At 42.4% G+C, this 12,591-nt stretch overlaps 1 protein-coding gene across 2 annotated transcripts in view; it reads right to left on the bottom strand.

Moving 5' to 3' along the window:
• LOC124122538 (metalloreductase STEAP4-like) overlaps positions 1-11,740 on the bottom strand; it is a 26,249-nt gene extending 14,509 nt beyond the window's left edge. The window contains exon 1 of one of the 2 annotated variants that reach the window (XM_046485587.2): positions 11,664-11,740. In XM_046485587.2, coding sequence (XP_046341543.2) covers positions 11,664-11,681 — 18 coding nt within the window. In that variant the 5' untranslated portion in view covers positions 11,682-11,740. Of the gene's footprint in view, positions 1-1,997; positions 2,155-11,663 lie in introns of those variants that run through there. The other variant, XM_046485589.2, reaches the window with a different exon arrangement.
• Positions 11,741-12,591: the final 851 nt, after the last annotated feature.

Below are 12,591 nucleotides of genomic sequence, written 5' to 3'. Positions count from 1 at the left end.
AAACTGAACAAACGAACATTCCGGAATGTCTAATGGTTGAGATTTTATAGCAGTGCTTCCCACATACTGTACAACGCCTCCTCCGTTCAAATGTTTATCCCACGGAAGCGAGAGATAGACGATAATTTTGACGGAATCAGTCGTGCGGGTCGTAACTATCGTTCGGAATACCCCGTGTTAACGTTTTCGAGGTTGCATAATCAGAAAACACATTCCGACTGTCACTTTCATGATCTGGTAAGCGACGCTTTGATTGGTCGGATTAAAGGTCGTTCTGACGTGACCCGTAATGGGATGTCCTCAGATGCATGTTTAAGATTTTGTGAAAGATTTTGGTTTAACGCCGCCTTCGACAATATTCCAACGTCGAATCACGGCTCGAATGTCAGCTTGAGGTGATGCAGGTCTTACGCGTTTACCCCTGATGGGATCAACCAACACGGGTGTGGTGCTGACATACCTAGGAACGTGACTATAACGAATCTGGGATTTCATAGACTTCTGATACACCTAATCGACGCAAGTCTGCACGACGACGTGAACGCCCCAGACTTCATCTATTCCAGTAATAGTAGAGGCCAAATAGGCTGATGATGTCCACGTTTGTAAATAGAATATACTTGTGAAATAAATACAGAACAAATTATTCGACAGTGTGAGAGAGTGATTGAGTGAGTTTGGTTTAACGTTGCATGCGACAAAGAATCCACTTATATCACGAAGTTTAGCTCAATTCAAGTGGAAAACCCGACGTGACGTATGTCCAAAATGTTTTCCACGTTGTCGGAATCCAAAAGCGATCGTGGTAAGTTGCTGACAAACCCGAACCTTGATTAATACTTGAGTGCATCTAGAAATCGGCCCTACAACCAACGGATCTAACAGTTAAGGGATTTAAAATTCCGGAAAATGCCTTTGTTCGGTTCTTCTACATTTGAATAAGCCATGTTTCAAATATTAAATCAACCATAAATCGATGATTAAATGATGACACAATTAACTATTTAACCATTTTAGCTTAGTAGATATCGCAGTAAGACGCCTACGAACCGTAAAGATCCGGGGTAGAAAAGGTCTTCAGCAACCCATGCTTGCCATAAAGAGATGACTTTGCTTGTGGTAAGAGGCGACTAACGGGATCGGGTGGCCAGGCTCGCTGACTTGGTTGATGCATGACATCATCCTAATTGCGTGGATCGATGCTCATGGTATTAATCACTGGATTGTCGTATAGCTTGAATATTGCTGAGTGCAAACACCATCGACGTCCACTAATTGTACCGGGGGCACGGGTGGCCCAGTCGTCTAAGGCGCCGCGATTCGCTGTGCAGAGTTGCGTCCCTTGGACACGCCAGAAGCCTATGATTGTGGGTTCGAATCGCCCCGATTATGTTTCTAGGTTTGTCAGCACCATACCCGTGCTCGTGGGTTTCACCGCAGTGGTAAACGTCTGAGACCTGCATCACTTCGGGCTTTCCTCCCACATTAAGCTGACACGCCGTCATATAACTGGAAAACTGTTAAAAGCGGCGTTAAACCCAACTCACTCACTCTCTTACCTAACGTGTCTCTAATCGTCATGTATTTCCCGGGTCAAGGCGACATTGCACCGGCTCGACCCTGGCAGCAATATACGGTACGTATGTTGGTTGGTTGTTTAACACCATACTCTTCATAATGATTGTTGTGAATTCCTCAAATTTGTTTTTGTTTGTTAGTTGTTTAACGCCGCACTTAGCAATATTTCAGCTATATGACGGCGGTCTGTGAATAATCGAGTCAGCAAATCCGGTGACTGACATCATGAGCATAACTGGGATACGATATTATGCATTAACCACGTCAGCGAGACTGACCACCTGATCCCTTTAGTCCATTCCTAGGACAAGCATGGGTTGCTGAAGACCTATTCTCTACCCGGATCGTCACGGGTCTAGTGTGCATGTATACATCAGGTTTAAAACACACACTGATATGAACAAATGGATGATACTCACGGCCGTGTTGACAGAATGGCAGGCTACTGTACTGGCAAGGGCGACAGCTGTGATGTGTCCTAGAAACTAGGCTGTATCTTACTGACAGCGGTTTAGTCACCCTTTGTAGATCGAAGAAGGGCAGTGCGTTCAGGCGAATGCTTCATGTAGTTCTCGTTTGTGCTATACATGAGTGGTTTATAGGATGCACGGTTACTTAGAGTGAGGTAAAGCAACAGCCATACACAGACGCTCGCGTGCGGACGTGACTTCATGGGAGGTTGGTTTCTGGGACATTTACATAACAAGAACACACTCTGTTCGACCTCGGCCGTGGGAAAACCTGCTGTGGCATTTGTCAATTGCTGAGCCAAGATGTAACAGGCTGTGTCATGATGTCACTTCCTTTGTCATGATGTAACATGCTGTGTCATGATGTAACATGCTGTGTCATGGTGTCACTTCCTGTGTAATGATGTAACATGCTGTGTCATGATGTAACATGCTGTGTCATGATGTAACATGCTGTGTCATGATGTAACATGCTGTGTCATGATGTAACAGGCTGTGTCATGATGTCACTTCCTTTGTCATGATGTAACATGCTGTGTCATGATGTAACATGCTGTGTCATGATGTAACAGGCTGTGTCATGATGTCACTTCCTTTGTCATGATGTAACATGCTGTGTCATGATGTAACATGCTGTGTCATGATGTAACATGCTGATCATGATGTAACAGGCTGTGTCATGATGTCACTTCCTGTGTCATGATGTCACTTCCTGTGTCATGATGTAACATGCTGTGTCATGATGTAACATGCTGTGTCATGATGTAACATGCTGTGTCATGATGTCACTTCCTTTGTCATGATGTAACATGCTGTGTCATGATGTAACATGCTGTGTCATGATGTAACAGGCTGTGTCATGATGTCACTTCCTTTGTCATGATGTAACATGCTGTGTCATGATGTAACATGCTGTGTCATGATGTAACATGCTGTGTCATGATGTAACAGGCTGTGTCATGATGTCACTTCCTGTGTCATGATGTAACATGCTGTGTCATGATGTAACATGCTGTGTCATGATGTTACATGCTGTGTCATGATGTAACAGGCTGTGTCATGATGTCACTTCCTGTGTAATGATGTAACATGCTGTGTCATGATGTAACATGCTGTGTCATGATGTAACAGGCTGTGTCATGATGTAACAGGCTGTGGCATGGTGTCACTTCCTGTGTCATGATGTAACATGCTGTGTCAAGATGTAACAGGCTGTGTCATGATGTAACATGCTGTGTCATGATATAACAGGCTGTGTCAAGATGTAACAGGCTGTGTCATGGTATCACTTCCTGTGTCATGCTGTAACATGCTGTGTCAAGATGTAACAGGCTGTGTCATGATGTAACAAGCTGTGTCATGATGTAACAGGCTGTGTCATGATGTAACAGGCTGTGTCATGATGTAACAGGCTGTGTCATGATGTAACATGCTGTGTCATGATGTAACATGCTGTGTCATGATGTAACAAGCTGTGTCATGATGTAACATTCTGTGTCAAGATATAACAGGCTGTGTCAAGATGTAACATGCTGAGTCATGATGTAACAGGCTGTGTCATGATGTAACAGGCTGTGTCATGATGTAACATGCTGTGTCATGATGTAACAGGCTGTGTCATGATGTAACAGGCTGTGTCATGATGTAACAGGCTGTGTCATGATATAACATGCTGTGTCATGATGTAACAGGCTGTGTCATGATGTAACAGGCTGTGTCAAGATGTAACAGGCTGTGTCATGATATAACATGCTGTGTCATGATGTAACAGGCTGTGTCATGATGTAACATGCTGTGTCAAGATGAAACAGGTTGTGTCAAGATGTAACATGCTGTGTCAAGATGTAAAAGGCTGTGTCATGAAGTAACATGTGCCATGATGTAACAGGCTGTGTCATGATGTAACAGGCTGTGTCATGATGTAACATGCTGTGCCATGATGTAACATGCTGTGTCAAGATGTAACATGCTGTGTCATGATATAAGAGGCTGTGTCATGATGTAACATGCTGTGTCATGATGTAACATGCTGTGTCAAGATGTAACAGGCTGTGTCAAGATGTAACCGTCTATATCAAGATGTAACATGATGTGTCAAGATTGACACTGCCGTGGTAACACTGAAACAATGCTAAATGGTCATTCATATTATTTTTTTTCTATCAAGCATTTTGTTTTTCAAAAACATCTCAGCCACTCCCTGCCTCGCCATATTAAATTTATCAAATGGTCGATCTACAAGGAGAGTGGTTCCCCAAACACACACACAATTCATAGTTCCGCGTCACCGGTTTCTTTTATCAGTACATAATGCATGTCTCAGCTGAATGCTTATCATTCGTGTATATCTTGTTGGTGTCTGCTGGAGTTCTTGTATTTGGCCACTAAAATATAATGTTCACAGTGAGTATGGGTTTACATCGCTTTCAGTAATATTCCAGCACAGTGACAGACACCACTAAAAAATGAAAATCATGCGAAAATCTTTTTATGGTGTTTTCATTGTCGGCAGCTGCAGGACAAGGACCTAACTTCACCTACAGAATACGTTGCATCCGCTTTATCTATATGAATAATTACATAGGTATGTCACACACAAACAACATCAAAGCCAGCTAGATACAGGATATCAGAAAGAACAATTGCTCGACTCCTTGTTCTCGGGTAGTACTGACGTCAGATCCTTATTGCGGTGGCACCTGTAACGGATGGGACACTGTTCCGTTCTCAGAATGTGTTGTTTCTTCAAAAACACTAAGGCGTAAATGATAACAACTTCTACAACACAGCTGCCGAAATGACTTGACATATTTTTTAAATCTTTGTAACATGACAAGCACATTTTTTCTGGCCCAATGCCAAAAAAGTCCATCATACCCACTCTCTAATCCTCCCCAGACTTCATCAAATAAAAGCACGAAATGAAAATTACCTCCCTTGGTAAATCGACGTCAGCCATCAGTGAGCCTTCCTGCCTTATGGTCAAACTGGTATCTCTGCCACAATTCATTCAATAAATAACACATGTTTTTCATCTATTTCATCTATTTCAACGTTGAAAAGAAGTTTATTGTTTATTTAGATAAACATAGGTCGTAAAATGGTTAACATACATGAAAAAAATATCCTAAAACGTGAAAGACTATTTTCCGTTTGCGTATTTATCCTTTTTTTATATTTGTTGTAACGCTCTAGTTCTGTCGTTGCAGCAATACGGAAACAAAATGAAACAGATGCAAAACATAAACAATATCTTAAATGGACAATGTAGGACGTGACGAACTGCTGGCCCGTGGCAAAGGTACCAAGCGGGCCAACTATGGATAGGAGAGTGACGTCGGCCATCACTGGCAATAATCCGTATTGAAACTACTTTCGTGCACGTCATCATCACGTGACACAACATGTGTCTATCTATCTATCTTATCCCGGCGGCAAACGAAAAACTTATATAACTGATCAGATTCGTTGCGTTTATACTTCAAGAAGAACATTTCTGTTGCACATAAAATAACCTGTCTCCGAAAACGGCCTCCGTGGTTGAGGAACTACATTTTATATGCGACAGGATCCGACGTTACACGGTTTACAGTAAATCGTGCAATATTACTACTCAACAGGAGCCCAAGGCATTAGGTCGAGGAATAACCCGAGTGGACACGAGTAAAATCAATCTGTGATGTCAGGTGTGTTCTAACTCATCCCGTCATTAACCGAACGTCTTGAACGAATGTTTTCGTGCATTAAATGAAATAAATATGAAATCAAATATTGCACAAAGCCTGAATTATACTGCTTTCAAAAACTGACTGATGACATGTTAGCGTACACAGTGACACCCCGTTAACTGGACGGTACATTACAGTGAAATGTGGACTTTAAGTTTGCAGGGTTTCGGCGTCATCACTGTTTCCATGATGTCGACATTTATTTTCTTGTGCCCGGCAATTTATATACTAAGAAAATATCGACCAACATCTATCTGCCTGTAACTGCCAATGTTACTAAACGTTAAGCACGTCTTCCTACAACTATCTATCAAATAGTTTAGTAGAATGGCATCCGACGTTAACTGGTTTAAAGACTGAACCCGATTGAGTCTATATAAGAAACCATTTTCTGTTAACGATTTAATATTAACTACTGTATGTTAATAACCTGAGCTGAAAAAATAACCTCTTTAACGAATGACAATCTGTTTTGATTTCAGGAACTTACAACAGCAATGTGTTCAACACTAGTTCAACACCGAAGACGTTTCTCACAGACGCCAATGGTTGCGATCTCAACGCGTGTCGAGGCGGTATGGTAGCCTAGTGGTTAAAGCGTTCGCTCGTCACGCCGAAGGCCCAGGTTCGAATCCCCACATGGGTACAGTGAGTGAAGCCCACTTGTGGTGTCCCCCACCGTGATATTGCTGGAATATTGCTAAAAGCGGCGTAAAGCCAAACTCACTCCAACGCGTGTCACTCGTACCAGGCTTGCCTCATTTCGGATTACCGTCCTACAGCTGCTACTGACCATCTTCTGACGACAAACACAGAAGATGAGGCAGCAGCCGTCCGCTGGACCACATTCAACATCGAAATGTGTTAAAGTTACATCACCTGTCACTGATGGCTGATCAGATATCAAGATCCTGAATATTGTCGGACATTGTCTCCGGTCATACAATTTCACAACACAGTACTTCTTACGTCAGCCAGCATTCCCAGAACCCAAACCCACACCCACACTCCCCACCCCAAGACACACACACACACACACACACACACACACACACACACACACACACAAAAACACACACACACACACACAAACACACACACACACACACACACACACACACACACACACACACACACACACACACACACACACACACACACAAACAAGCACACTCCCTCCCTAAAGGATACATCCTCCATATCTACATGGATATCTGGTTAATGAATAAAGTACTTGTTATTTGCATGATTTTTTCCCCGTTTGCTTTCTAATCCCTTGTCAATCTTCATAATTCCCCGCACGTGACGACATCATGAGCATCGATCTACGTAAGTGGGATACGCTGACATACATCAACCATGAGCAAGCATGACCACCCGATCCCGTGAGTCGCCTCTTACGATAAGCATAGTTGCTTTTTACGGCAAGTATGGGTTGCTGAAGACCTATTCTACCCCAGATCTTCACGGGTCTGTTGCAAGAGCAGACAACTGATGATCGAATGCCCCCGATGACGGAGCAACACTTGATTGCCTGACTTGTTTATTATCCATTGACTTGATGCATAAATAAATCTACAACCTACAGTCAGGATAACAGCATGGAAAACTTTACACAAAATTACCCAGCACAGATTACTTTTCAAAAAATTGTTGCAGGACTAGGGGATGGTTAAGTAGGCACGATCGTTTAACAACAGTTCCCACAGTATATATATAGTAACCAAAAGAGAGTAGAGATAGAATACAATTCACTAGTTTCACTAATTCGCGTGACTATCACACGCCATTCATGTTGTAGAGTTGTGTGGGGAGGGATTGGTCGGTTGGCTCCTCAGTGAAATCGTGCAGTGTCACTGTGTCTCTGATGTATGTAACGGAAAAACCCCGAGCAGACCCGGATGAGATATCCCCAGTACCTCACACTAGGGTCAGGGAGTGGTCACTTGACGACTGGGCCACCCGTGCCTCCCTTGATATGTGGAGGAATACAAGTCAGCTCGCATGATGGATAGCCGCGTGCAGATGTTATAAATTCTAAACGGATGTCATTTATAGACATATAATCTCAGCTCATGAGGTTTATCGTAATTTAATCTTTGAATGTAATACATAATATATATAACAAATATATACGTACCTATCAATACTATATTAATATTCATAGTATGAATTTGGCATTAATGTAATTACAGAGAATGCGTCCTTTGAAATGTCAAATACACTGGATGTTTTCTGTAACCTTTGATTTCGGGATTATAAGCAAGCTTAAGTAGCATCTAGTTTACTTAGTATATATGTTGAGCTGTGAGATCGACGCTATTTATATAACATTCACTAATAATAAGGATTTATTGATTAATTACAATGTACTGCGAAATGCTGTGACTTTATTACAGTACGTTTTTATATGTATAGGAAACATATGTTCGTAAAAGCGACGACATTATACGCAATGAAAAAAAGATTTGATCACTTTTTAGATCTTAAGTAATGGATCTGCCTGTATTTTTACTAATGTTACTAGAATTTCCTGTCATATATTATGTTGAGGAATTGGTAAGTGGTTGATTATACGCCGCGTCTTTAGCAATATTCCAGCAATATCACACGAGGCACACATAGAGGGGCTTCACACTTTGTACGAATGTCGGGAATCGAACCCAGGCCTCGGGTTTGACGAGACCCAAAATTTGGTTGTTTTTTAATAATTCTATTTCAAACACAGAGCTTGGTGCAAAATATATGTTTTATTGTGGTAAACCTCCATTTTGGTGAGTCGTTACGGGTATTTAATCCGCCGGGATACTAAAAGCAGTAGTCATGCTTTGGGGACTCCGTTTGTCACCGACACCAACACCACCACCCCCCAACCCCCAACCCCCAACCCCCCTGGTTCGATTCCCTACATTGGTACAAGGTGTGATCCCCATTTCTTAAGTCCCCCGCCGTAATATTGCCGGAATATTGCTCTAATACGGCGTAAAACCACACCCACTCACTCATCACGACGAGAAATGCCACGCTTGTGCAAAAACGACCTATACGAGCCATGCGTGGTCGAATCTAGTACCCCAATAAGCAGTGGGACTGAGTGAGTATGGTTTTACGCCGCTTTAAGCAAGATTCCAGCAATATCACGCCGGGGGACACCAGAAATGGGCTTCACACATTGTACCCAAGTCGGGATTAGAACCCGGGGTTTATGGCGGACGAGAGAACGCTGTAACCACTAGGCTACCCGACCGCCCCAATAAGCAATGGCATGTCAGTTGAAAGTCAAAAACATCGATACAATCTAGAGGTACAACGCAGGCAAACCAACAAGCTACATTAGAGATCGGATTACTGAAGTAACTCTGCATGGGGGCAATATACGATATTCACGCCGCCTGCACATTGACAAACACGAGAACACAGTCATGCAATTGTACCAGGGTTGTCTTATATGTTCATTCACGCATTGAACAGACAAAGATCACCTTGTCATGGAACATGATTGTGTTGACGTAGGCCAATCTCAGTCAATAATGGCACGGGTTGTATGCATTTAACACGCTGCAATTCGCTGTGCAGAGTTGCGCCCCTTGGGCGTGCCAGAAACCTGTGATCGTCAGTTTGAATCCCGGTTCGCCTTGATTATATTTTTAGCTTTGTCAGCACCACACCCATGCTTGTGGGGTTCACCAAAGTTAACACGGTCACCCTAAGACCTTCGCTTAGGCATTTCCTCCGCAAACGTGGTCTGGCGGATAGAAATGAGTGAGGAGAGATTGTCGGAGGTTCACATCAAAAGCCGTTGGAAGGTGGTACTTGTTGTTACCATGCCTGGCGCATGACATGAAGGGAATGAGACAAGGACTGGTCGACTCGAAGTGAGTGAGACAGCAATGTTACACTGCGGCATGGTATCTCAGTAAGCTTGCTCTAAACCCGTCATAAATCCGCACGCACGCACGCCCCCAAGCACGTATACACACGTGTGTGCATGTACATTGCTATATAAGTGCAATAAACACCACATCTACACAATAAGCTAACAAAATAACTCACTGACAGTTAGGTTTGTAAATTCAGATTTGAGCATTATATATCGCGTCACTACAATTATACTTTCGTATTTAACAAGTGTTCCATGCAGGAAGATTGATTGGACGACACGAAAGAAGAGCCTTGTTTTTGATACACAGCCAATTAATGCTAAAACAAAGTATATATCTGCAAATATCAGGATCATTATTTTGCGAGATATCTGTCACTACAATGTCGATCACGTGATTAGGGAGCAAAACTTTTATGTGTTGGAGCTCAGCTTTATTTTCCAAAGTAAAAGTTTGTTTTTAAAATATACAAAAATGGATAACGAATTGCATTCTTTGGACACTTGTTTACAAGTAAAGAAAATATTATTTATTTCGATACGAGGCATGTGAACAGAATTTTCAGTAAAACGGACTTGATTGTGTTTTATAGTCCCGCAACCCCCTCCCCCGCAACCCCCTCCCCAGCAACCCCCTCCCCCGAAACTCCCAGGGTTACTGTCTTATGGTACATTTTTTATTATATTGTTACTATTGATATTCGATTTAAACAGGAAGTTTAAAATATGATGTGTTTATTTAGTACCTAATCAAATTAAATACAGTATTATTTAATCATAAAGGATTCGACTACATTTTTTTTTAGATGTCATGTTGAAATCTACAAGCAAACAAATGTTAGGTCGAAGGTCGTGAATAATTACGACATGTGAAGTCAACAAGCAAACAACAGGTTAGCTATAGGGCGAAGGTCGCGAATAATTACGACATGAGAAGTCAACAAGCAAACAACAGATTAGCTATAGGACGAAGGTCGCGAATAATTACGACATGAGAAGTCTACAAGCAAACAACAGGTTAGCTATAGGACGAAGGTCGCGAATAATTACGACATGAGAAGTCAACAAGCAAACAACAGGTTAGCTGTAGGACGAAGGTCGCGAATAATTACGACATGAGAAGTCAACAAGCAAACAACAGGTTAATTTAGGGCGAAGGTCGCGAATAATTACGACATGAGAAGTCTACAAGCAAACAACAGGTTAGCTGTAGGTCGAAGGTCGCGAATAATTACGACATGTGAAGTCAACAAGCAAACAACAGGTTAGCTATAGGTCGAAGGTCGCGAATAATTACGACATGTGAAGTCTACCAGCAAACAACAGGTTAGCTATAGGTCGAAGGTCGCGAATAATTACGACATGTGAAGTCAACAAGCAAACAACAGGTTAGCTATAGGTCGAAGGTCGCGAATAATTACGACATGTGAAGTCTACCAGCAAACAACAGGTTAGCTATAGGTCGAAGGCCGCGAATAATTACGACATAAGAAGTCTACAAGCAAACAACAGGTTAGCTATAGGTCGAAGGTCGCGAATAATTACGACATGTGAAGTCTACCAGCAAACAACAGGTTAGCTATAGGGCGAAGGTCGCGAATAATTACGACATGAGAAGTCTACAAGCAAACAACAGGTTAGCTATAGGTCGAAGGTCGCGAATAATTACGACATGTGAAGTCTACCAGCAAACAACAGGTTAGCTATAGGTCGAAGGTCGCGAATAATTACGACATGTGAAGTCTACCAGCAAACAACAGGTTAGCTATAGGTCGAAGGTCGCGAATAATTACGACATGTGAAGTCTACCAGCAAACAACAGGTTAACTATAGGGCGAAGGTCGCGAATAATTACGACATAATAATAATGTTCACCGCCCAGTAGATTTACAAAACTCCTTCAAATATAGCGACTTGTTTAAATATTTATTTGTCAAAACCGTGGGTCAATTTCATATCATTTACTTATTTAATTTCGCATTTAAATTACAACAGTAAATCACTCACCGGCTGACAGCACGCCATGACAGCACAATCTTCACGAGTCGCTCGTGCGCTCAATACGACAGCTGTTCCAGGACGAATCAACACCTGATGACGACAGGTTGTCTATTGCAGCCCATCGCACCTCAAGGACAGTGAGTGGGCGATCTGTTGGCCAATGACAGTCGTGGCAATTTGACAGACAATCTAAATGTTTTCATGTGTTGATATCCTGAGCTTTTCACACTGCATCACGCGTGTGTGATATATCCTGAGCTTTTCACACTGCATCACGCGTGTGTGATTCTTAGATACAAACGTGGTAGGTATATGCGACATTAAAACATGACCATTTATGGTCATCATAAATGAAATAGACAAGAGTGAATGTTTCTCTATACAAGTTATATACCTACACGGTAAAGTTCGTCTTCATATTACATGTATGTGTCCAAGGGCGTTAGTTTCGGCCCTCGGATGGTAGCTCAGGGTGGAGACGGAAGACAAAACTCAGGGGTGAAGTTTAGACGACAGCAGCCATATTTATTGTTGATGGTTGAAATGACATTCGATAAGGTACATGTTGATAATAACGTGACAGAACGCACACCGGGACCGAGTGGCCAATGTTCCCGGGTGGGAGAACCGTTCTGTCACTTACCTTCTGGCTCTTCTCTAGGCTGTCTCTCTAGGCTGTTTCCCTGACTGACCATGTCAGTCGGGTTTTTTAGAGCGAGGTATTACGTAACGTGTGGCAAGGTCATTGTCCCACGTGTATTTATATACGTAAGATCCGGCGACGTTAGGAGGTGTTAATTGAAATTTATAGATAGCCCTGGAGATTAAGGGTCCTGCCCGGAGGGGGTTATGATAAGAGGGGATACGTCGAATGTTTGCTGAATATATTAAACAGACAAAGGGCATAGAAATTTCGGTGCACTTGGAAACATGT

The sequence above is a fragment of the Haliotis rufescens genome, unplaced genomic scaffold (genome assembly GCF_023055435.1).
Source record: "Haliotis rufescens isolate VD_foot unplaced genomic scaffold, xgHalRufe1.0.p SCAF_9, whole genome shotgun sequence".
Lineage (NCBI taxonomy): Eukaryota > Metazoa > Mollusca > Gastropoda > Lepetellida > Haliotidae > Haliotis > Haliotis rufescens.
Note: the sequence above shows the minus strand (reverse complement) of the source record. Positions and strands in the feature narration are given on the sequence as shown.